The 25,129-nt window shown below is 44.1% G+C and overlaps 1 protein-coding gene across 1 annotated transcript; it reads right to left on the reverse strand.

Moving 5' to 3' along the window:
* Positions 1-24,389: 24,389 nt before the first annotated feature.
* Positions 24,390-24,755, reverse strand: CLAFUR5_14651 (uncharacterized protein; the record flags this gene model as incomplete). Its single annotated transcript, XM_047913799.1, has 1 exon — positions 24,390-24,755. One exon carries the CDS (start codon positions 24,753-24,755, stop codon positions 24,390-24,392), a length of 366 nt encoding a protein of 121 aa, XP_047769788.1.
* Between the last annotated feature and the right edge of the window lie 374 nt (positions 24,756-25,129).

Genomic DNA, 25,129 nt, shown 5'->3' on the forward strand with positions numbered 1-25,129 from the left:
GTAGAATACAATATAGAAATTATCCTCCTACTATCCTTTACCTACGATATAGCCGAATCGCGAGCTAAAATCTATCCTAGGGCCTAGTCTTCTTTAGTATATCTAACTTCCTATTAGATAGGACCCTTTCACTCTATCGCCTACTCGGCGTCTCTATTCTCGAAGCGAGTCCTAGGAGCTATATATACGGTACCTTTTAGGGTGTCGCTCGATAAGCTAGCGGACGAATTCTACCCGATTAGCGGACTACTCGGGACTATTAATATTAATTAACGATTGACTTAGTAGGATTAAAGAGTATATATAAGTCTCTTATCTATACCTAAGGCAAGTACTATTAGCGATTATAATAAGTAGAGGTAGCGACTTCTTAAACCGGTTACTACGAGGCCGCCTTAGAATTTGTATATAGTTCTTATCGTCTTATAGCGCCTCTAATAAGACCTAAAGGTATAGTCTAATATATATAGCCGGGTATTACGGGCAGCCCGCGACCCCTTACTATAGCTACGTCGGCCCGGGTAAACCGCGGACCTTCCGTATCGGGTTAGCGCGGCTTAGCTTTACTTTATAACTTCGCTACGCCTCGCGCTCCTCTTTCGTAGCTTCGTAGAATAACAACTCTCTTATTCGGACCCTATAGTACGCGCGCCCTTATAGTTTGTTCTACTACCCTACCTAGATTACGGATCTAGGTAAGGGACGCGTATTAATAGGAATAAATAGAACTATAGAACTCGAAGAACGCGTAGAGTCGTATTAGAATATAGAACACGGTAAGGCGTATAGCGCGTAAATGCCTAGAGAACGTAATACGGCGACATTATTAGTAGGTAGTCGCGCGCTCGTAGACAGTTAGGAAATAGGCATCGTTACGCCTCCCCCGAACCTAGATAATATGACTTTATAGACAAACGGCGGTATACTACCGCTACTAAAGCCTAAGGGTAAAGGTAAGTAGCGTATATCTCTTTTCCCTAACCTCTCCTCTTTCCCTCGGAGTTAGATATAGGACGATAACCGGCGGGTTATAGTAGATACCGGTGTCGCGCTATAATAGGAAATTGATAAAGCTTACTAGAAAGCCTTCGAGCGAGAAGAAGGTAGTAAGATTAACTTTATAGAACTATTCGAGTTTAAGCTTAAAGAGAACCTAGGCGGCGACCTAGACGAGGTATATATATTACTCGACGAGGTAGAGTATATTCTCGTATCCGAATACTAAAATGTAATACTAGACAAACTTACGACCCTCGTATCCTAGTACCCGAAGACTATCTACGACTTCGTACTATAGGTAGTAAATATAGCGATTACTAAAGGTAGACAACTCGATATAATAGAGCGAGCTAATAACCTCTAGAATACCTAGTATACTACGCTATATACCGAGTATAACCGTATCTATAAGATACTACGAAGCGAGGAGGCTATAATATAGAAGATAGCCGTAGAGCTAAAGAGTAAGAAGGATTATGACCTAGTAAAGTTATAAGAGGAGAAGAAGAAGGTATCGGATGCCGAAGCTAAGAACTAGGCTCTTTAGAAGGAGGTTAACGATCTAAAGACTCGACTCTAAGCTACTAAAGACACTATATAGAATAGAGGCCGCTCTAGTCGCCGACCCTCCTATTTACCTCCGCGCGAGACTTTACTCGAGTAGCTAATACGTAAGTATCGTAAAGCTACTAGTAGAGGCGGCGGCGGCGGAGGCGGTAGTAACGATAATAACGGTAATAGTAATAACGACCGAGGACGTAATATAAACCGTCTACGACCTAATAATAACAACGGTCGCGACTCTCGAGCGCGTAATACCCGTATATAGACTCCTATAACCGAACTTTTAGAACGCCTATTTACTATTAACCGTACGCTAATACGCGGTATCGAGGTTAGTAAGGGCGTGCCTAACCCGAAGTACTTTAAGAACGATAACGACCCTAACTTCGATAGTTAGTATAGTAGCGTACTTCTTAAGCTAACTATAACTACTTTCCGCTCGGAGGTACACGGCCTAAGTTTTATATATAGATAGATATAGGGTGACCCTTAGAGAAGTATTAAGCCGAGGATTCCCGTGCCTAGATAACAATTATTTAACGAGTTTAAGACTAGTAAAGAACTACTAGATTAGATAACGCGCTAGTACGGTACCCGTAACGAAGGAACTAAGGCTATAGTTAATATCGCTACCTATAAGTAGGAGTAGGGCGAGACCTTTATTACCTTCTACGCTCGCTACTTAAAGCTACGTACTTAGATAGAGTAGACCGACGAGACTAAGCTAATACTATTTCGTAACCGCCTAAACCGTAAGTACTTTATTAAGACTTTTAGCGATAGGGGAGTAGATAGACGCTTATACGATATATAGGATGTTATTAAGGAATGTACGGTACTAGATAAGAGCTTCTACGAGACCGACCGACTATATCTATAGAAGGAGCGCCTACGTAGCAACCCTAATTCGAATAATAACGGCGTATAGAACGGTAGTAATGCCGTAGGCGCCCTAGCTACTAGTACGACCGCTATAATCGTCTAGCGACTACTATTATACGTAGGTACGAAGAAGAAGGAGGACCTACCGGTTTACTTATAGAACCTACCTTTATTAAACCGTAAGTAGCGGGAGGACCTTAAGAAGTAGGGTAAGTACTACCGCTACCGTATAGGCTCGTACGTATTAACGAACTCTAAATGCCTAATATATAGTTACGACGGCGACTACCGCCCTCTACGTCTACGAAATAACCCGAACCTTAGCTCCCTTACTACCGACCTATAGTAATAGGGAAATGGCACGACCGCTACCTAAGTATAGTAGATAGCGGTTAGTAACCGAACTTTCTTAGACAGAAAGAGTATAAGATTAAGAGATATAGAATATAAGAGACGGACTATAGTAAGGAGCTTAAGATATCGGTAGATATACTAGATAAACAATAACTAGCTATATACTCTTATATAGTATTACCCGTAATAATATAATATAAAAAGGCTCGCGGCCTTATAGATTCTACCTCTACCTCTCTCTTTCTTAATTAGAAATTTATACGTAAATATATAACCCCCTTAATCCCTTTGACGAAGAACAGACGAGTGATACTAGGAGATAGATCGGCTATAGCGCGTTAGATTATATATATAGCCCTTATAGACGTAGTTATCGGCGGTTATTACGAGTAAATACTATACTACGTTACTAACCTCAAATACGACATTGTCTTTAGACTACCGTAGCTCTCCGTATATAACCTAAACATCTTCTAGGAAACTAGCGAGGTAGCGTTTAGATCTTACTACTACTTCGGTCACTATCTATATAATAAGATATCGATAATAGTATAATCTCTAAACTATATCGGTAGAACCTAGTAAACGAAATATAGACTAAAGCCCTTTACTAGCGAATTAGTAGGATTTATAGCCGGAGGGGCGGAGCTGAATATGTCCGCTCTAGAGATAGATAAAGAGCTAGATTACTAGAAAGTCTCGTAGTGCGTATAGGAGATATATACGTACCGGCCTAGGGCCGAGTACTTCTATATTATACCTACGGGGCGCGAGGATAACGATAATAACGATAATAGCCTTGAACTAAGCGCGATAGTAGCTAATGACCTAGATTAGTTCTTAAACAAGCAGTTCAACTACAATTCTAAAGAGAAGCTCCCGCCTATATACTACGACATTATAGATACTTTCTTAGTAAAGGACTACGAGGGACTTCTACCTTACCGACTAGGTATCGACTACGAGATTTATATTAACCCCGGTAGACCTTAAGAACCGCTATATCGAAAGCTATACGGACTAGCCGAGAAGGAGAATAAAGCCGTTAAGAAATAGTTACTTAAATAGACTTTAGAAGGTAAGGTACGTAAGGCTAGTTAGAAAACAAGCTAGTTACCGGCACCGGTATTAGTAGTAAGAAAGCCTAGAGGAGGGCTACGAGTATATATTAACTACCGTAGGCTAAACGCTATTACTATTAAGAATCGCTATCCTATTCTATTAATATAGGAAACGCTTAACCGTATATACGGAAAGAAGTACTTTACGAAACTAGATATTATAGTAGCCTTTAATAAGTTACGTATCGCGGAAGGGTACGAGTAGCTAATAGCTTTCGTAATACGCTACGGTATATACAAATGCCTCGTATTACCGTTCGGCCTCTATAACGGACCCGTAACCTTTTAGTTATATATTAATAAGGTTCTATAGAAACATCTAGATGACTTTGTATTAGTATATCTAGATAACATCCTTATCTTTAGCGACACTCTAGAGGAACACGTCGAACACGTACGAAAGGTATTAATTAAGCTACGAGATACCGGGCTTACTATTAATATCGATAAGTCCGAGTTCTACTAGGAACGTATAAAATATCTAGGCCTTATTATTATACCCTAGGGCATCGAGATAGACCTAGAGAAATTGGAATGTATATAGACCTAGGAAGTACTAACTAATCTTAAGGATATCTAAGCCTTCCTAGGATTCGCGAACTTCTACCGTAGGTTTATCGAGGCCTTCTCTCGTATTACATCCCTATTAACTAACCTAACGAAGTTAGATAGGCCTAGTAATCATAAAAACCGTAGAATCAACTAGACTAATAATTGCTAGAGGGTATTCGAGGCGTTAAAAGTAGCGTTTAGTAAGGCGGATATACTAGTATACTATATACCGGGTAGGTAGACCGTCGTCGAGACTAACTCCTTAGACTTTACTAATATAGGTGTGCTCTTATAATACGACGAGTAGGGAGTGTTACATCCTATAGCTTTCTATTCGAAGAAGCTAAGCCCCTAGGAGTATAATTACGAGGTCTACGATAAGGAACTCCTCGTAATAATTAAAGTATTTGAAGAGTAGCGCCCGGAGCTTACTTACGAAGTAGACGAGGACGGCGATCTAGTCAAAGTGTTTATAGACTATAAGAACCTCGAATATTTTATGACTACGAAGTAGCTAAATCGCTAGTAAGCGTAATAGGTAGAATTTCTATTATAATTTAACTTCTAGATTATATACCGCCTAGGTGTATAAGGAACGAAGCTAGATAGCCTAACGAGACGTAGCTAGGACCTTCCCTAGGGGGTGGACGATCCGAGAAATCAGTACTAGTATTAGACATTACTTCCGCTAGAGCGATTCCTTAAGATCGACTCTATACGAGCTACTATCGAAGATACGCCCGAAGAAGAAGATCCGAGAAATTAGTACTGGCATTAGACATTACTTCCGCTAGAGCGACTCCTTAAGATCGACTCTATACGAGCTACTATCGAAGATACGCCCGAAGAAGAAGATCCGAGAAATTAGTACTAGTATTAGACATTACTTCCGCTAGAGCGACTCCTTAAGATCGACTCTATACGAGCTACTATTAAAGATGCGCCCGAAGAAGAAGATCCGAGGAATTAGTACTAGTATTAGATATTACTTCCGCTAGAGCGACACCTTAAGATCGACTCTATACGAGCTACTATTAAAGATGCGCCCGAAGAAGAAGAGACGACTCCCCTAAATCCTAAAGTAACCGAGTTTATTCTAGAACTAGAATAGGTACTATAAATATAGTTAGTACTAGCTTAGGAAGTATAGACTACGAATAAAGCTAAAGTCGAAGCTAAACTCGAGTACCGTATAACGACTACTTACGCCCTAGACTAAGAACTTAAGGCGGTAATTAAGATATTACGGAAAGATAGTACTATCCCTCTACTCTTATAGAAGGCGAAGATATACCCTACGTACTATAAGGTAGATAGTAATATATTATATATACGAAACTAGTACGATAGTTAGAGCCTATAGGTACCTAATAACTAGGTCCTACGGACTCGGCTTATTAGAATAAATTATAACGCTCTAGTAGTAGGATATCTAGGACGAGCTCGAACCTATAAACTCGTAGTACGAGAATTCTATTAGCCTAGCTTAGTAAGATTAGTACGTAGATATACCGCGAACTACCGTATATACCGTACGACGAAATCTCTATACTCGTAGCTACCTAGATTATTATACCTACTTTTAGTACCGGACCGACCTTAGAGGTATATCGCGGTAGACTTCGTAGTCGGACTTCCTAATAGTACCCTCGATAGTATAACCTATAATAACATTTTAACCGTAATAGATAGGCTAACGAAAGAAGTCGAGCTAATTCCGATCGGAGCGATAACTATATAGAATACGGTAAGACTTTTCCTTAAGTATATATTCTCCCGACGCGGATTTCCTAATACTATTACTTTAGACCGCGGTAAGTAATAGGTTACTACCTTCTAGAAGAAACTTTATAAGATACTTCGTATAAGTCGTAAGCTAAGTTCTTTATACTACCTAGAAACTAATAGATAGTCGGAACGTACTAACTAAGTAATAGAATAGTATCTCCGTATATTTACTAACGAGGCATAACATAACTAGGTAGAATAGCTTTGTCTAGCTCAGTTCGCGATCAATAACTACCTTTCCGAAACTACTAGTATGTCGCTATTCTACGCTACTCTAGGCTATAACCCTAAGTTTATAGAGCGCGTAGACCTAAGCGCTAGAAAAGAGGGAGGACTAACTACTCTCTAGCGACTAGATACGCGATCGGCTAAAGCCTTCGTACGCCGGATTTACGACCTTTATAAGTACCTTTAAGAAAATATACGGATATTATAAGCTCTCTAAGCTAAAGTAGTAAACCGCTACCGAAGTATCCCGCTAGACTATAAAGTAGGCGACTAGGTATACCTAAGTACTAAGAATATCCGTACGACTCGACTATCTAAGAAGCTCGATAGAAGATACGCTAGCCCGTACTAGATTATAGAAGTTATACTAGCTAAGCTCTTATATAAACTAAGATTATCGGACGCTATAGTAGGACTCGATAACTACTTCTATACCTTATTACTTTAGCGAGCTAATCATCCCGACTTCCTACTACTCGAAGGCTAGTATCTAGTACTACTACCGCTAATAACTATCGAGCCCGACACTACCGAAGCCGATATAGTCGCTAATATAGTTGTAATACCTCTATATATATATAAGGTAGAGAAGATCTTAGATATATATACCCGTAAGCGAGTAGGTAAAGTAAAGAAGGGGTAGAAGCGTAAAGTAGACACTTAGTATAAGGTGAAATAGCTTAGATATTAGAATAAGGAGGATATTAAGACCTAGTAACCGGCTAAGAATATATCTAAATACGCGGCCGCCGCTATTATAGACTTTTACTATAACCGGCCGGAGTTGTCTACGCCTATAGGCTTCGTAGCTCTATCTAATTAGGTCCTCCTAAGTAATAAGGTACTCGGGCTTAATACGATTAGGGTTAATAGTAACACCGTTACGAATAAGTTGTCTCGAGCTATACCTCTAATAGAATCTAATTAGTATATATTTACTATATACCGCTATACTAGCTAGGTTACGGGAAAGCCTACTGTCTTAACTAAGGACTCCGGTATTACCTACTACTATTAGCTCTATAATAGTACCGGTAGTTATACCGATACTCGAGTAAAACCTATAGAGCCTATAATAATACCTAACCTAGGCTATAAGGATTATACGCGAGTATTATAGTCTCCCTATAGAGTATATAGAAGGTAGGGACAGAAGAGCCTTAGAGTGCTTAAAAGTCGTTAAGAAGTGAAAGTCTAGCTTAGTATATAAGCGCTAAGAATTATATACCCCGTGACATTTACTACGGGACCTAGCACTCTAAATTTACTACTCTACTAAACCTTAATAGACTTACTTTAGCTCGTAGCTATATAAATTACGGTACTCCCGCGAGTACCCGCGACTATGCTAGACCCTAGAAGAAGTACGTAGAAGACTCGGAACGTAGGGTAGGTTAGAATAAGGTTTTAAGTAAAGCTACTAAGCGCGGCTTCGTACGGGTTAGCCCTATTAATACGGGGATACGTACTCGTAAGGGTCGCGTATAAGTATCCGGCCTTCCCTAGGCCTCTTTTACTTTCTTCGTCTTTCGTTTTATATAGCAATTATACTATACCCTTTATATCTACACTTCGTACCTATATTTTCGCTTTTACTCTTATATCTTATAGGCTAGGCTCTCGCCCTAAGATTACGGAAGACTAACAAACTATTAACTACTCGAGTTATCCTTATAGGTAACTACGCTACCGATAAAGGTGTTAACCTCGATAACTAAGACACTCTATTCCTCTTTAGTAAGTAGGCTAATATCCCCTTCTCGAACGCCGCTACCTTCGGTACCTAGGTAAACGCTAACCCCGACACCGCCTACGCTCTTATTAACCGTACCGTCTCCTCTTTCCGCGAGACCGCCTAGTAGGTCGAGTAAGTAAATAACTAAGCAATATACCTTTAAGGTATTATAAATACCTTCTAGAACCTCGTACCGTACGCCGACGATAACCGCCGCTAGTACTTCTCTAAGAAGGTTAACGACCTAGACGAGTTCGACGGTAATAAGAGCAAGCTCGAGGCACTTAAGACATAGCTTACTATTAAGCTATTAGCTAATACCGACTACTTTCCGTAAGAGAAGGACAAGGTTACGTACGTCTTCTCCCTCCTTCGCGGAGACGCTACGGCTTAGGTATAATACTATATCGATAACGCTACGTAGACTATCGGCTACCCGGACGTCTTTACCTTAATATAGGAACTCCGTACTACCTTTAGTAATCTAGACCGTAGAGCTACCGCCTAGAACGCTATCTATAACCTCCTCTAGAAGAATAAGAGCTTCGCCGAGTACCTTACGGCCTTTAACCGCGACATCGGGTTTACCGGCTATAACGAAGAGACTAAGAAGAGTACTCTCCGCCGTAGCTTATTAGTAGAGCTTCTTCGAGCCCTCGAGGATAAGGACGTTAGTACTATAAGCTTCCGTAAGCTCGTCGAGACCTACTAGCGCCTCGACTCTAATATAAAACACACCGCCTCTCTCCTCGCTTCCCGTTCTTAAGGTCGTTAGCCTCGTAGTCCCGGAAGCCACTTCGCTACTCTACTAGGCGCCGCCGCTCCTACGGCTCTCCCTCCCGTCTCTATAGGTAACGCTATAGATCTTAGCGCTAGTGCCGCCGTCCCTCGAGTCTAGGGCCTCGTTAACGGTAAGCTTACTCCCGAAGAGAAGCTTCGCCGTCGCTAGGCCGGACTCTATACCTACTACGGCGGTCTAGGCTATATCGTAGTTAACTATCCGTAGCTCGCTACCCGTAACGCCCGTAACCCGGTTCGCGGCGCTATCGGCGCTATCGAGCCTACTCCTACTACTCCCGCTAAGTAGGAAAAAGCCTAGGTCTTTCTTATCGACGCGGTAAAGACTAAGAACGACGTTTACCGAAAGTAAAGAGAGGAAAGAAGTTAAGGATTAATATAGTATAGCTAGACCTATACGACGAGACGGGTAAGGAATACGCTTATAAACCGTTCGTTACGAATATAAATATTGGCTTAAAGAAACTCTCTTCTTCCAATCTTACTCTTATAGATACTAGCGTACTAGGCGAGTCTTTTATAGACTATAAACTCGCGACCTCTCTTAACCTCGAACCCTAGGAACTGAAGTACCCTCGTACCCTTAAACTCTTTAACGGCACGGAGACTACTACTAGTAAGATTACTTATGTTATATATACGTTAATTACTCTCGGAGGAAAGCGTATGTCGATTACTAGCTTCCTTACGTCCCTACCGTATTAGAAGTTTATCCTCGGCCTACCCTAGTTTAGACGACACTAGCCTATTATCGACTAGACTTCCCTTACTATCAGTTTCCCTCTAGAAGCTCCTCCGGCGCCTCCGCCTTCTCCGCCGCCTTAGCGCGGTCCTAAGTATACTAAGATCTTCTAGGTAAACGCCGCTACCTTAACTACTACTACTAAGTAGCCTAAAGCTTAAATCTTAGCCGCCTCTCTCCGTAATATCGACATCGCCCTCGAGAAGCTCGAGAAGAAGCGTATACCTACCGACCCTACTACGAAGGTCCCTCCTTAGGCACACTATATCCTCTACGTATTCGATACTAAAGCCGTAGACGAGCTGCCTCCTTATCGCCCTTACGACTATAAGATTAAGCTAGAAGAAGGTACGGAGGTACCGTTCGGACCGCTATATTCTATATCCGGTCGACGACGAGAATCACCTATACGTAGTATCGGCTACGAACCTCTCGTCTAGCTACGAGAGAGCTAAGTATTCTTACGCTAGAGCGTCGTAGGCGCGACGGGCGCGTAACGTAGGCGAAGCCGCGGCGAATAGAGGACTACTAGTAAAACGGGTATAAAAACTATCCGACGAGCGTATACTCGTGTCGGGAGCGAGTCCCTCTTCTTTCTACGTATAAGAAGGGCGCGGAACCGTGGCCTATACGCTCGATAGGACACCTCTAGTATAAGTATAGAATTTTTACCTCCGGAGACCGTAAACCGAGCGGGCTAAGCGACGAACATTAGACGAGCGGACTATAGAATAACAACTAAGCGGACTATATAACGGCGTCGAGCGGACTACGAAACAATCTAGTATTTACTAGCGGGTAATACGGTAGGTAGGTAGATATACGACGAAGCCTATAAGGGCCTATTAAGTACCCGGTATAGGAACGAGGATTTTACCTAAGGTACTACCTATCCCGCTACATAAAGTACCTAGTCTAATATAGTAGATTACGACGAGGAAAAGACGATAGCCTAAGTAAGGAAAAGACGGCTATTAGGACGGGGAAAAGACGTATAATACGAGTAGATTAGTTCTATAATCGGGGAGGATCGAGGGTAGGGTAATAAAGAACTTTATATTAGTTAGTAGAGAGCAACGTAAGGAGTACGCTACCCGGCGTAGTATGTGCCCCGAGCAAACCTACGAGGTATAGACGGCCGCTTTCTAGAGATAGGCTACGGTAACGCGAAGGGCGTTAAAACCTAGGGCGTAGTATATACTAGTAGCGACGGCTAACACTATCTATATAGCCCGAGAGGACGGATACGTATATCGGTCAATAGAGAGTACTAAAGGGCTTAGGCCTATAGAGGTGGATATTAGCTTAAGGAGCAAATAGGGAGGGAGGGCGTAGAGGGAAGCTTTTGCTCCGGGCTAACCTCTCGAAACGAGGCTATACGGTAGTACTAGATAAGTAGGAAAGCGCGGTTAAGACTTATTACCTTATCTCGTAGCTAGCTTACTAAATACGATTCCTTCCTTACTAAGAGACGTAGGAGTAATACTACTACGCGATATAAGAGAAGAAGGTATAGATAAGACGTAATAAGCTATAGGACTAGAGAGCGACGATTAGGCTCGTTATAGAAAACCCGGAACAGATATAGAGACTTACTAAATAGGCACGACTACCTAAAGAGTAACAAGCCCCTTACTTCTCCCTAATCGTAGACCGCGAAGGGATTGCCTAGGCTACGCCCCGGGGTAAGGCAAAAGCGTTAGCCGACTATTTCTTTTCGACGTAAGTAGAGGTAGACCTTACGGATATCGACCCGAGAATATACCCGGAACCCCTAGATATAGATTAGGCGGTTAGCTCTAATATAGTAATAGGAGTTATAAGTAAGCTAAAAGGACAAAAAGCCCTAGGCCTAGACAGGATACTAAACGTACTACTAAAAGAGTATAGAGAAGAGATCGCGCCGAGCCTTACAAACCTATTTACCGTGTGCCTACGGCTAGGGTATCACCCGAAGCCGTATAGAGAGTCTATAATAGTAGTGCTACGTAAGCTATAGAAGGAAGACTATACTTAGCCTAAGTCGTATAGACTAATAGCACTTCTAAATACGATAGGGAAGGTCCTAGAAAAGATAGTAGCCTAGAGACTTACGTAGCTTACCGAGGACAACTACGTACTCCTAGTAATATAGATAGGGGGAAGAAGCTAGCGATCGATACTAATAGTAATAGAGCTAATTACGGAGCAAATTTAGACCCTCTAGCACTATAGTAGGAACCGAGCGGCGTCCTTACTATCCCTCGACATCGTAGGGGCCTTCGATAACGTCTTATACTAAAGGCTAATATATATCCTATAGTAGAAACGCATCCCCTAGTAGGTAACGTCGTTCGTCTACTCCTTTCTCTAGGATCGGACGACATACCTAGTCCTAGGAAGGTATACGTCCGACCCGGTAAAGGTAGAGACTAGAATACCTTAGGGATCCACTCTCTCCCCTATCCTGTTTCTAATATTTATGTCGGATCTAATCCCCCTACTCACCTCTCCGTAAACCTTAGTATCGGGGTTCGTAGACGATATAAATATCCTAGCCTAGTTAGACTCGATAGAAGAGAACTATCGCCTCCTTAAAGATAGGTATAAGAGATACGAGGAGTAGGCAAAGAAGTATAGTGCCCGGTTCGCCCCTAAAAAGTACTAACTTATACACTTTAGTAAAGCGAGAATATACTATAATATAAAGGCGGCGGTAAGAATCTAAGGCTACGAGACTAACCTATTAGCGGAGCTACGAGTACTAGGGATCTAGCTCGACCCGAAGCTAAGCTAGAATGTATAGATTAAGAAAGCCTAGAGTCGAGCGCAAGTCAATAAAGCCTTAATAAAGAGGCTTACGGCATCTATATAGGGAGTAACATTCGATAAGGCAAGAGTAATATATAAGGCGATCGTTAGACTAGCTATATTATACGGGGCATAGATTTAGGGAACAGGAGGCGTAGGTAAGCCGATCCCGAAACGGATAGAGTAACCCCTAAATAGGATATAGGTAGGTAACCTACGTAGGGTACTAGGCGTATATAAGACAACGTTAATAAGTACGGTAGAAATAGAGACAGGAATACTACTAATCGGCTAGTATATCCGGGGAATAAGAATTTAATACGCGGTAAAGACGATAGGTTACCTAGTATAAACCACGATCTAGGAGGTAAAGAATAAGATAGAAAGCCGCTACCGGAGAGGGGCAGGACATAGGACAAGCTAAAAAGAGGATGACCTTACTACCTTTACGGCCGTATAGACGAGCACCGAATAGCTAGTACGAAAGGAGGAGGAGCGTAGGACTCGCTAGACCGGCGGGAGTAAGGCTAAGACCTAAAGCCTAGCGGAATAGATAGCGAGCTGCCTATAGGAGTAGGACTAGAAAAGGAAGCCCCCTAAGACAATAGGCCCGATAGCGCTCCGAGCCTTCTAGAGACATAATTACTAGCTATATAGGGACCTAATAAGGGCCGAAGCAAGTATAGCGATCCAAATCAGGTCCGAACATATTAGATTAAGGGCCTACCTGTTTAGGAGACGCGTACTAGACATCTATAGCCTAGCCTACTAGTATAGCTACCTATCGTAAAACCTAGAACATATACTACTAAGATGCCCGTAGTAGGCGAGAGGTAGGGGAAATTAGAGGTACTAAGCGGGAAGGAGAGACTATAAGTCAATTATTAGGGACAAAGGTAACATTCGCCAAATCTCTCGGTAGATACTATAGTAGGGATACCTCTAGTAGTTTAGCCTTACGAGCGAGACGGAGGAGTAGATAGATAAGAGGCGGAAGCGAGGGGGGTTATAGATAGGGTAGTTATTAGGGCAGGCCTATAATACTAGCGTACCCCTAATAAGGGAAATTTAAGACGACAACGAGGAGGAAAAGATAGGCGGGAAGGAGGAGGGGTTTTTACTAACACGGTTTCCCCTCTATATATATAAAAACAAGATAGTATAGCTATATAGGCCAAAGGGCACTATAATAGCTTAATGAAATATCTATCTATCTATATTCTATATCCCGAGAAGAGCTTATCGGCCTTAAGAGATACCTCGAAGAAAACCTAAAGAAGGGGTTTATTCGAGCGAGCCGTTCTAGCGCTAGTAGTCCCGTTATGTTCGTTAAGAAGCCCGGCGGTAGCCTACGCTTCTACGTAGACTACCGAGGCTTAAACGCTATTATAAAGAAGAACCGCTACCTAATACCGTTGATTTAGGAGACGCTCGGACGCCTCTCTAAGGCTAAGTACTTTACTAAGCTCGATGTTATCGCTACGTTTAATAAGTTACGAATAGTAGAAGGACACGAGTATCTTATAGCCTTCCGTACTCGCTACGGGCTATTCGAGTCGCTCGTTATACCCTTCGGCGTTTATAACGGGCCTAGTACCTTCTAGAACTTTATTAACGACATCCTTTAGGAGTTCCTCGATTAGTTCTATACTGCCTATATCGACGACATCCTAGTCTATAGCGAGACTAAAGAGGAGCCCCGCGAGTACGTCTATAAGGTCCTTTAGAAGCTCGTAGACGCCGGCTTATAGCTCGATATCGATAAGTACGAGTTTGAGAAGACCGAAGTCAAGTTCCTCGGTTTAATTATTACCGTAGACGGCATTAAGATAGCCTAGAAGAAGATCGACGCTATCGTCGAATAGGATACTCCTACGAACGTTAAGGAGGTCTAGGGTTTTCTAGGCTTTACTAACTTCTACCGCCGCTTTATCTACGTATTCTCGGGTATAGTACGCCCTTTAACGAAGCTTACGCGTAAGGGTAAGAAGTTTGCCTAAACTAACGAGTGCTAGGAAGCTTTTGACTTACTTAAAGCGAAGTTTATTAAGAATCTGCTTCTATAGTACTTCGATTTCGAACTAGAGACCCGTATAGAGACTAACGTATCCGACGGCGTAGTAGGCGGTGTCCTACTATAACGCCGCTCGCCTAAATCTCCCTAACTACCTATTGCCTTCCTCTCTAAGAAGATGACCGCTACGGAGTATAACTACGAGATCTACGATAAGGAGCTTCTCGCTATCGTTAAAGCTTTTAAAGAGTAGCGCCCCGACCTCGAAGGCTCTACTATACCCGTCTAAGTAAGCTCCGACTATAAGAACCTCGTCTACTTTATAAAGAGTAAGCTACTTAATCGCCGCTATATTATTCTACGAAGCTACGAAAGAGGAGCGCGAGGCGCGGCAAAGTTATAAAGTAAAGCTAAGCCGCGCTAACCCGATACGGAAGGTCCGCGGTTTACCCGGGCCGACGTAGCTATAGTAAGGGGTCGCGGGCTACCGGTAATAGTACCCCCTCTCTTAAAACGCGTCTTAGTCCTCTAAGCGTTATCTATCTTATACGGCTACTTGCCCGTACTACTCTATAACCGTACGAAAGTCTAATTATCCTCTAATACCTTATTATCGTCTAGTAACATATCTATATCCTATCTATCTATAACTAGCCTATCCGCGACCGGCTCCCTTTAAGAAATATACTACCTAGTTAGCTAGCTTACCCTAGACCTAGGTCTATCTTCGGCTAGTACTCGCTATTAGGGCGAGAGCCTAGCCTATAAGATATAAGAGTAAAAGCGAGAATATAGGTACGAAGTATAGATATAAAGGGTATAGTATAATTGCTATACAAAACGAAAGACGAAGAAAGTAAGAGAGGCCTAGGGAAGGCCGGATACTTATACGCGATCCCTCGCGAGTACGTATCCCCGTATTAATAGGGCTAACCTATACGAAGCCGCGCTTAGTAGCTTTACTCAAAACCTTATTCTAACCTGCCCTACGTTCCGAGTCTTCTACGTGCTTCTTCTAGGGTCTAGCGTAGTCGCGTATACTCGCGGGAGTACCGTAAGTTATATAGCTACGAGCCGAAGTGAATCTATTAAGGTTTAGTAGAGTAGTAAATTTAGAGGGCTAGGTCTCGTAGTAAATATTACAAGGTATATAATTCTTAGCGCTTATATACTAAGCTAGACTTTTACTTCTTAACGACTTCTAAGCACTCTAAGGCTCTTCTGTCCCTACCTTCTATATACTCTATAGGGAGTCCCTACCTTCTATATACTCTATAGAGAGACTATAATAGTAGCCCCCCTAAATAAAGCTAAGTTCCTACGAAGCCGTAGTAGTTCTATATATCGAGGATGTTCAGCTTTAGTACTAGGCTTAGGCCTAATATTATAGTCGATATACTATTAGTAAGCCCCGTCGAAGAGCTTAGATTCGAAAAGCCTACCGATATTAACCTCTAGGCCGTCTACGCGGGCGTAGTATTCTTCGATTGCTTAACGATTAAAGATAATATATTAGATAGGTTCCTATTAGGTATCCTACTTAGGGCAACCTTACTATTCGACTTTATACTTAATCGACGGTAGCCCTTTAATGTCGTTAGGCTCTACGCGGATTCCCCGGATCTTACGGACGGTATAGTCGTTAGAAGGTAGGTTAACCGGCTCGTCGACTTCTACTTTATCGGGAGGACCTAGTATGTCTTAGTTTTAGTTTAGGAATAGGTCCTTAGCCGACGGCCGAAGGCGTACGGGATAGAAGACGTCGTAGATCTTTATATTCGTAGGAAGAGCTAGACGGTAGGCGTATAAACTAATACGCTTAGTGATCTCAAAAGGACCTAGGTTCTTCTAGCTCAGCTTCTTAGAGAGGCGGTCCGTCTTAATGTTCTTAGAGTTAAGGTATATTATATCGCCTACTTAGTAGCCGGGAGCTAGCTAGCGACGACGATTAGCTTAATCCTCGTAGATTACTTATACGTATACTATCTCGTCGTAGACTTCTTTATAGATCTATAAGAGTATAGTAGCGAACTCGTCTACTACTTACTCGTTTACGTCTTCGGTAGGCGGGAGAGGTTCTTCTAGTTCTATACCTATACGAGGGTAGTAACCTCTCGTAGTATAGAAGGGAGAGTAGCTAGTAGTCTCCGAGTCCTAGTTACGAGTAGCGAACTCTACCGTAGGGATATACTAAGGCCAATCCTTCTAGTAGTAGTCGACGAAGTAACGAAGGACCTATTCGAGGATAGCGTTCGTAATTTCGGTCTAGCCGTTGGTCTATAGCTAAAAACTAGTCGAGAGGTTATGCTTAATGCCTAGGATAGTATATAGACGCTTCTAGAAGTACGAGATGAACTAGGAGCCTCTATTAGAGGTAATGATATCCGGGAGGCCTTAAAAGCGCTAGACGAATTCGTAGAATAAGCGAGTAGTCTCCTTTACGGTCATACTCTAGTACGGGATTATGTACCGGTCTTTAGAGTAACGGTCTACGATTACTAGAATAGCCTTTACCTTTACGCCGCTAAATGTCTTACCGTAAGGAAGATCGGTAATAAAGTCTATAGTAATATACTTCTACGGACGATTAGGAGCCGGGAGAGAGTATAAGAGACCGTAGGGGCGGTAGCGGTTAGCTTTAGCTCTTCGATAAGTAGCGTAGTTTAGTACGTAGCGGCGGACGTTCTTCTAGGAATACGGCTACTAGTAATACCTAGCGAGGAGCTTATAGGTCTTAGCTACGCCTAGGTAACCCCTAGAGGCGGAGTCGTAGACGATTTAAAGAATCTTAGCTCGGATATTAGAGCCTTCGGGCTACGGTACGTAAAGCTTCTTACGGAAGTAGACGACACCTTTCTAGAGCTCGTACTTAGATAGCGAGAAGCCCGGGAATGTCCTCGCGCTAGATTTAAGGGCCTAAACTAACTCCTAGGCGTCTAGGTCGGTATCGTACGCTATTCGTACTCGTACTATAATGCCCTTAGGTTACTCCTTATTATTAAACCCCTTAAAGTCTAATTCGGATAAGCCGTCGGTCGTTATTAAGCCCTCTTTATCGTCGCTTAAGTCCTTAGCGTCCGAGGCGTATTCCTTAGGCTCGGATTCATTATTACTCTCGTTAAGGTAGGTAGGAGCGAGTACGAGAGTAGTAAAGGAAGCGGCGAACGTAGGCTAGTTATTCGATAGGTACTCTCGAAGCTCGGAAGAGAGGTTATACTCTTTAATAACTTGTTGCTCTACGATTTACTAGGCCCCTCTTCGATTAACTAGAGAGTTACTAGGGCGGCGGGTAAGGGCGTCGGCTATCGAGTTAGCCTTACCGGGCGTATACGAGATTATAAAGTTAAATCGGGAGAGGAACTCGCTCTAGCGGGCCTAGCGACGATTAAGTAGCTTGCTCTTTATAAAGTAGACGAGGTTCTTATAGTCGGAGCTTACTTAGACGGGTATAGTAGAGCCTTCGAGCTCGGGGCGCTACTCTTTAAAAGCTTTAACGATAGCGAGAAGCTCCTTATCGTAGATCTCGTAGTTATACTCCGTAGCGGTTATCTTCTTAGAGAGGAAGGCGATAGGTAGCTAGGGAGATTTAGGCGAGCGGCGTTATAGTAGGACACCGCCTACTACGCCGTCGGATACGTTAGTCTCTATACGGGTCTCTAGTTCGAAATCGAAGTGCTATAGAAGCGGGTTCTTAATAAACTTCGCTTTAAGCAAGTCAAAAGCTTCCTAGCACTCGTTAGTCTAGGTAAACTTCTTACCCTTACGCGTAAGCTTCGTTAAAGGGCGTACTACGCCCGAGAATACGTAGATAAAGCGGCGGTAGAAGTTAGTAAAGCCTAGAAAACCCTAGACCTCCTTAACGTTCGTAGGAGTATCCTATTCGACGATAGCGTCGATCTTCTTCTAGGCTATCTTAATGCCGTCTACGATAATAATTAAACCGAGGAACTTGACTTCGGTCTTCTTAAACTCGTACTTGTCGATATCGAGCTATAAGCCGGCGTCTACGAGCTTCTAAAGGACCTTATAGACGTGCTCGCGGGGCTCCTCTTTAGTCTCGCTATAGACTAGGATGTCGTCGATATAGGCAGTATAGAACTAATCGAGGAACTCCTAAAGGATGTCGTTAATAAAGTTCTAGAAGGTACTAGGCCCGTTATAAACGCCGAAGGGTATAACGAGCGACTCGAATAGCCCGTAGCGAGTACGGAAGGCTATAAGATACTCGTGTCCTTCTACTATTCGTAACTTGTTAAACGTAGCAATAACATCGAGCTTAGTAAAGTACTTAGCCTTAGAGAGGCGTCCGAGCGTCTCCTAAATCAACGGTATTAGGTAGCGGTTCTTCTTTATAATAGCGTTTAAGCCTCGGTAGTCTACGTAGAAGCGTAGGCTACCGCCGGGCTTCTTAACGAACATAACGGGACTACTAGCGCTAGAACGGCTCGCTCGAATAAACCCCTTCTTTAGGTTTTCTTCGAGGTATCTCTTAAGGCCGATAAGCTCTTCTCGGGATATAGAATATAGCGGTCCGAACGGTACCTCCGTACCTTCTTCTAGGTTAATCTTATAGTCGTAAGGGCGATAAGTAGGTAGCTCGTCTACGGCTTTAGTATCGAATACGTAGAGGATGTAGTATACCTAAGGAGGGACCTTTATAGTAGGGTCGGTAGGTATACGCTTCTTCTCGAGCTTCTCGAGGGCGATGTCGATATCGCGGAGGGAGGCGGCGAAGACTTAAGCTTTAGGCTACTTAGTAGTAGTAGTAAAGGTAGCGGCGTTTACCTAGAAGATCTTAGTATACTTAGGACCGCGCTAAGGCGGCGGAGAAGGCGGAGGCGCCGGAGGAGCTTCTAGAGGGAAACTGATAGTAAGGGAAGTCTAGTCGATAATAGGCTAGTGTCGTCTAAACTAGGGTAGGCCGAGGATAAACTTCTAATACGGTAGGGACGTAAGGAAGCTAGTAATCGACATACGCTTTCCTCCGAGAGTGATTAACGTGTATATAACATAAGTAATCTTACTAGTAGTAGTCTCCGTGCCGTTAAAGAGTTTAAGGGTACGAGGGTACTTTAGTTCCTAGGGTTCGAGGTTAAGAGAGGTCGCGAGTTTATAGTCTATAAAAGACTCGCCTAGTACGCTAGTGTCTATAAGAGTGAGATTAGAAGAAGAGAGTTTCTTTAAGCCGATATTTATATTCGTAACGAACGGTTTATAAGCGTAGTCCTTGCCCGTCTCGTCGTATAGGTCTAGCTATACTATATTAATCCTTAACTTCTTTCCTCTCTTTACTTTTAGTAAACGTTTTTCTTAGTCTTTACCGCGTCGATAAGAAAGACCTAGGCTTTTCCCTACTTAGCGGGAGTAGTAGGAGTAGGCTCGATAGCGCCGATAGCGCCGCGAACCGGGTTACGGGCGTTACGGGTAGCGAGCTATAGATAGTTAACTACGATATAGCCTAGACCGCCGTAGTAGGTATAGAGTCCGGCCTAGCGACGGCGAAGCTTCTCTTCGGGAGTAAGCTTACCGTTAACGAGGCCCTAGACTCGAGGGACGGCGGCACTAGCGCTAAGATCTATAGTATTACCTATAGAGACGGGAGGGAGAGCCGTAGGAGCGGCGGCGCCTAGTAGAGTAGCGAAGTAGCTTCCGGGACTACGAGGCTAACGACCTTAAGAACGGGAAGCGAGGAGAGAGGCGGTATGTTTTATATTAGAGTCGAGGCGCTAGTAGGTCTCGACGAGCTTAAGGAAGCTTATAGTACCGACGTCCTTGTCCTCGAGGGCTCGAAGAAGCTCTACTAATAAACTACGGCGGAGAGTACTCTTCTTAGTCTCTTCGTTATAGCCGGTAAACCCGATATCGCGGTTAAAGGCCGCGAGGTACTCGGCGAAGCTCTTATTCTTCTAGAGGAGGTTATAGATAGCGTTCTAGGCGGTAGCTCTACGGTCTAGATTACTAAAGGTAGTACGGAGGTCCTATATTAAGGTAAAGACGTCCGGGTAGCCGATAGTCTACGTAGCGTTATCGATATAGTATTATACCTAAGCCGCGGCGTCTCCCTAAAGGAGGGAGAAGACGTACGTAACCTTGTCCTTCTCTTACGGAAAGTGGTCGGTATTAGCTAATAGCTTAATAGTGAGCTATGTCTTAAATGCCTCGAACTTACTCTTATTACCGTCGAACTCGTCTAGGTTATTAACCTTCTTAGAGAAGTACTAGCGGCGGTTATCGTCGGCGTACGGTACGAGGTTCTAGAAGGTGTTTATAATACCTTAAATGTATATTACTTAGTCGTTTACTTACTCGACCTACTAGGCGGTCCTACGGAAAGAGGAGACGGTACGGTTAATAAGAGCGTAGGCGGTATCGGGGTTAGTGTTTACCTAGGTACCGAAGGTAGCGGCGTTCGAGAAGGGGATGTTAGCCTACTTACTAAAGTGGAATAGGGTTTCTTAGTTATCGAGGTTAATACCTTTATCGGTAGCGTAGTTACCTATAAGGATAACTCGAGTAGTTAACAGTTTATTAGTCTTTCGTAATGTTAGGGCGAGAGCCTAGCCTATAAGATATAAGAGTAAAAGCAAGAATATAGGTACGAAGTGTAGACGTAAAGGGTTTAGTATAATTACTATATAAAACAAAAGACGAAGAAAGTAAGAGAGGCCTAGGGAAGGCCGGATACTTATACGCGACCCTCGCGAGTACGTGTCCCCGTATTAATAGGGCTAGACCCTCGCGAGTACGTGTCCCCGTATTAATAGGGCTAACCTATATAAAGCCGCGCTTAGTAGCTTTGCTCAAAACCTTATTCTAACCTACCCTACGTTCCGAGTCTTCTACGTGCTTCTTCTAGGGTCTAGCGTAGTCGCGGGTACTCGCGGGAGTACCTTAAGTTATATAGCTACGAGCCGAAGTGAATCTGTTAAGGTTTAGTAGAGTAGTGAATTTAGAGGGCTAGGTCCCGTAGTGAATATTACGGGGTATACAATTCTTAGCGCTTATATACTAAGCTAGACTTTTACTTCTTAACGACTTCTAAGTACTCTAAGGCTCTTCTGTCCCTACCTTCTATACACTCTATAGGGAGACTATAACAACCTACTAATATTAGCTACCTATTACGGGCGGACACATAAGTATATATATAGTTCAAAATAGTGCTAAGCTATATACGTTAGTATAACTACATACTTAAATTATATAAGAGGATATATATTAGCGGATTATTCGACAATTAACGGGGGTACCTTACTAGTAGCTATCTCTTACCCTTACCTACCGCGAGCGGACGTAGGAAGCGTAAGATCTAGTAGGTAGGCACAATTCTACGTTTAATACTACGCTTACGTTTAGGTATCCCTAACTAGGCGTCTTATATCAATCGCTACGCCTTACTCGAAAAACAGATTCGAGTAGACAAGTAAGGGGGGCAAGGCATATCCTGAATATACGTAATAGCACATTGCGACTCCCTAAGCTTCTCCTAGTGATTGTGACTAAAGAGCAACCCCCCTTACCCCCTAGCGCTGTTGTTAAGACTAGTGGATTTTGAAACTGTCGAACGCTACCAGCCTAACATGTTCGTACTAGAGCGCGGAAACGCCGTTAGGAGTGTACTAGTAGTCGCAACTTCTCTACTCAGATTTGGGCCTAAAGGTGGCTAAGCCAGTTGTGCTCGATAGGTGATTAGGGAGAATGGCGCGTACGATTGAGCATCTCGCGGCAACGTAGAGCTCCATAAACCGGTCGTATCTAGGCTTACGCTAAACCGATGAGACGTGTTCTAGGACGTGGCTAGGCAGGCTGGTTCGGTCGGGAAGCGGTTCATCGCGATGTCGATATAGAAGCCGGCCTATATAAGGGTCGAGCTCGCTAGACTGCCTGTCATGTTCGGTGGCTAGAAAGGGGGATTCCAAGGCTAGATACTTGAATGTCATACTAATGTCGATGCAGGTGATGATGCTATATACCAGGTCAGCGGCATATGACTTGTATCTCTCTAGTCGTCTCGACCCAGTCGAACGAGCTGAGCATGTCATGGTCCTAGAGCAGATCTGACAGTGCCTCCGTGAACATCTTCGACAATAGGTGCGTGCAGCTGCGTTAGTCGCCAGTCGCCGCTTAGTCGTTCTCTAGGCTTCCTCTGCGATGTTAAGAATTAGTATAACGTATAAGCTCAACGAGTTGATCAAGACGATCAGAGAGCGGGGTGAGCAGAGAAGTGACTACTTGCCCTTCGGTGATCAGGCTTCTTTGCCGTCTGCTGAACAAGATCGATACCGCTACTGATGACATGATCAGCTTTACCACTTATAATGGATAGTATGGCGCAGTTAGTACGTACTGTCTTGCGCCTGTCGCCAAGTTACAGGATCCCGCGCCGCCCACTACTATTGACAGAGTCGGTGCGACGGGACTTCGGTTACTATTAGAAGGCAATGATAGGAGAGTGCTCCCCTTGGCGGCATAGGCTAACAACGAGCGGGCAACATCGCGCCTTTCAGCTAGTGCTACTAAGGCGTATGCTAGTGCCGTTGTATGTTCGTTCGGATGATATGTGTGACACATTGCTGTCTACTTCCTGACATACACGTGTCCAGTTGCCCGATGACCTGCCCTATCTATAACGAGTGTGCCGTATAACTTCATATCGCGTGCGCGCATGCTTCTCTTCATAGTGTACTAGCTGTCATGTGCTTCGGGGATAGCACTGAGTTTTGTTCGCGGCAACGTCCATTCGAACATTCTCTGAATCGCATCATATGCACCTGATGTCGGTGGTACAAGCTGAGAATCTGCCTCCAACTATTTCGGGTCTTCCGCATCGCGTTCATGTGCACCATCCTGCGGCAACAGCCCTGCTTCAATGTGCAATCCGGGTGCAGCTGAAAACACTCGTCCTTACATCTTACGCTAACCGGCTGTTCCCAAAGGTGTGCTGAAGCTGTTGCTCTGAAGATTTGGTATGGCGTTGAGACCCGCGAAGACATGACTGCTTGTACTGTCGACCGGTGAAGTGTGCCTAGCAGCAGGGTGCTGCGGGAGTGCTTCAAACTGCTACTATCATATCCTAGATGCTTGTCGCTGTCGTGGTTCGGAGGCTCTGATCCAGTTGGCGAGGTGCCTAGCCGGCACTGGCATTGGGTGAAACCCGCTTGAACGCGCTAGAGAATCACGCCATAGTGATTGAATGGTCGGGCTTGGGTTGAGGTGATGTTACTAACAGACATTTGTTTGATCTGTGCAGCAGCCTCGCCCTACTTAACCTTCTCTACGGCCAACCGCTATAGCTTTACGGACTGGACAATTCACCAGTCAATAGAGGGTGGTGTTACATGCTCCAGGTGGTCGCATCTCCTGCAAAACGGTGGCCTGACACGGTGTAAGTGTAGAACAAGTCGATGTGGCACGATTACGTTAACAAAGAATCGAAGACTGGCAAGTAGGCGAGAGATAAGGAGCCTTAGGATTCTTTACCCTCCTTGGCCATGCTTCCCGGAAGAATGCCTCATATCGATCCTGAGGGTCGAGTCTTTCGCCAGCCAACTCCTAGTGTCCTGTCTACGCCGATTCCCCTGGATAGTATGTCTATGCGCCAGCACCGTGGGCAGTACCAGGCAGCGTACGATCCAGACCCCAGTACAAAGTTCAGACTCATAGACTGTTCCCAGAGTACCATCACAGTACGGTCACATGGCCCGAGTCTCCGTATCATGATCCTCGCAGATTCCATCCCATCCATCCGTGGCTTTGTGGTCTCCGGGTCACTGACTACACGACTTGCTCGCAGCAGTCGTTTCCATCATTGGATCATTTCCATCATTGAGTCTCTTTGCATCGTCCACTCATTTCCCATTGTTCATTGTCACGTACAGTCTCTACAGCAGGCCATTCCATTCCACCCATACCCTGCTTCGGCTCTTGCTCTTGCTCTTGCTCTTTCCCGACTTCTCGAAGATTCTGTGCTCCTATAGGGCGTGGACTGGAGTCCGTGTTCGATGCCTCCGTGCCAAAGTCCGCCTGTAGGGATGGCGTAGACGCGCCAGCTGAAGCTTGCCCGGACTGTAGTCGTTTGGAAGGGTGATCAGGGTTGGTGTAGCAGAGATCTACAATATCCGCAGCAGAGGGCACAATCGAAGCATCGTTAGCTGCGGTGGGTGGTTCGGAGGGTAGTTTAGTAGCCATCGCCTAAGCTCGGGTGTTGACATGTTCTATAGCGCGCTGCCTTTCGTATTAGGCCAATTCGACGGTGTTTCGGTAAATCGAAATGCTTTTACGAAGGTAGTCAGCGGAGCCTAAACCGTACCCTCCTCTAAGTCTTGTGACATAAGTAGATGTGGCGTCTTCATTTTTGGGGTGCATATGGCTGCCGTAGACGACAAGACTTCTAGCGTGGTATGTAGTGACGAAGCTCCGAGCGTGGCCGTCCGGGTCTACGTAGTCTAGCTGTCCGTAGGCACGTACGTAGTGCATAGCCCGCGCACCGAGTGCGCCGTCTATAACCACTTGTACATCTAAGACCTTCTGTGTTCCATCGGGACCCTTTGCCTCGAAGAAGT

Source organism: Fulvia fulva, chromosome 14 (genome assembly GCF_020509005.1).
Source record: "Fulvia fulva chromosome 14, complete sequence".
NCBI classification, from domain to species: Eukaryota; Fungi; Ascomycota; class Dothideomycetes; order Mycosphaerellales; family Mycosphaerellaceae; genus Fulvia; species Fulvia fulva.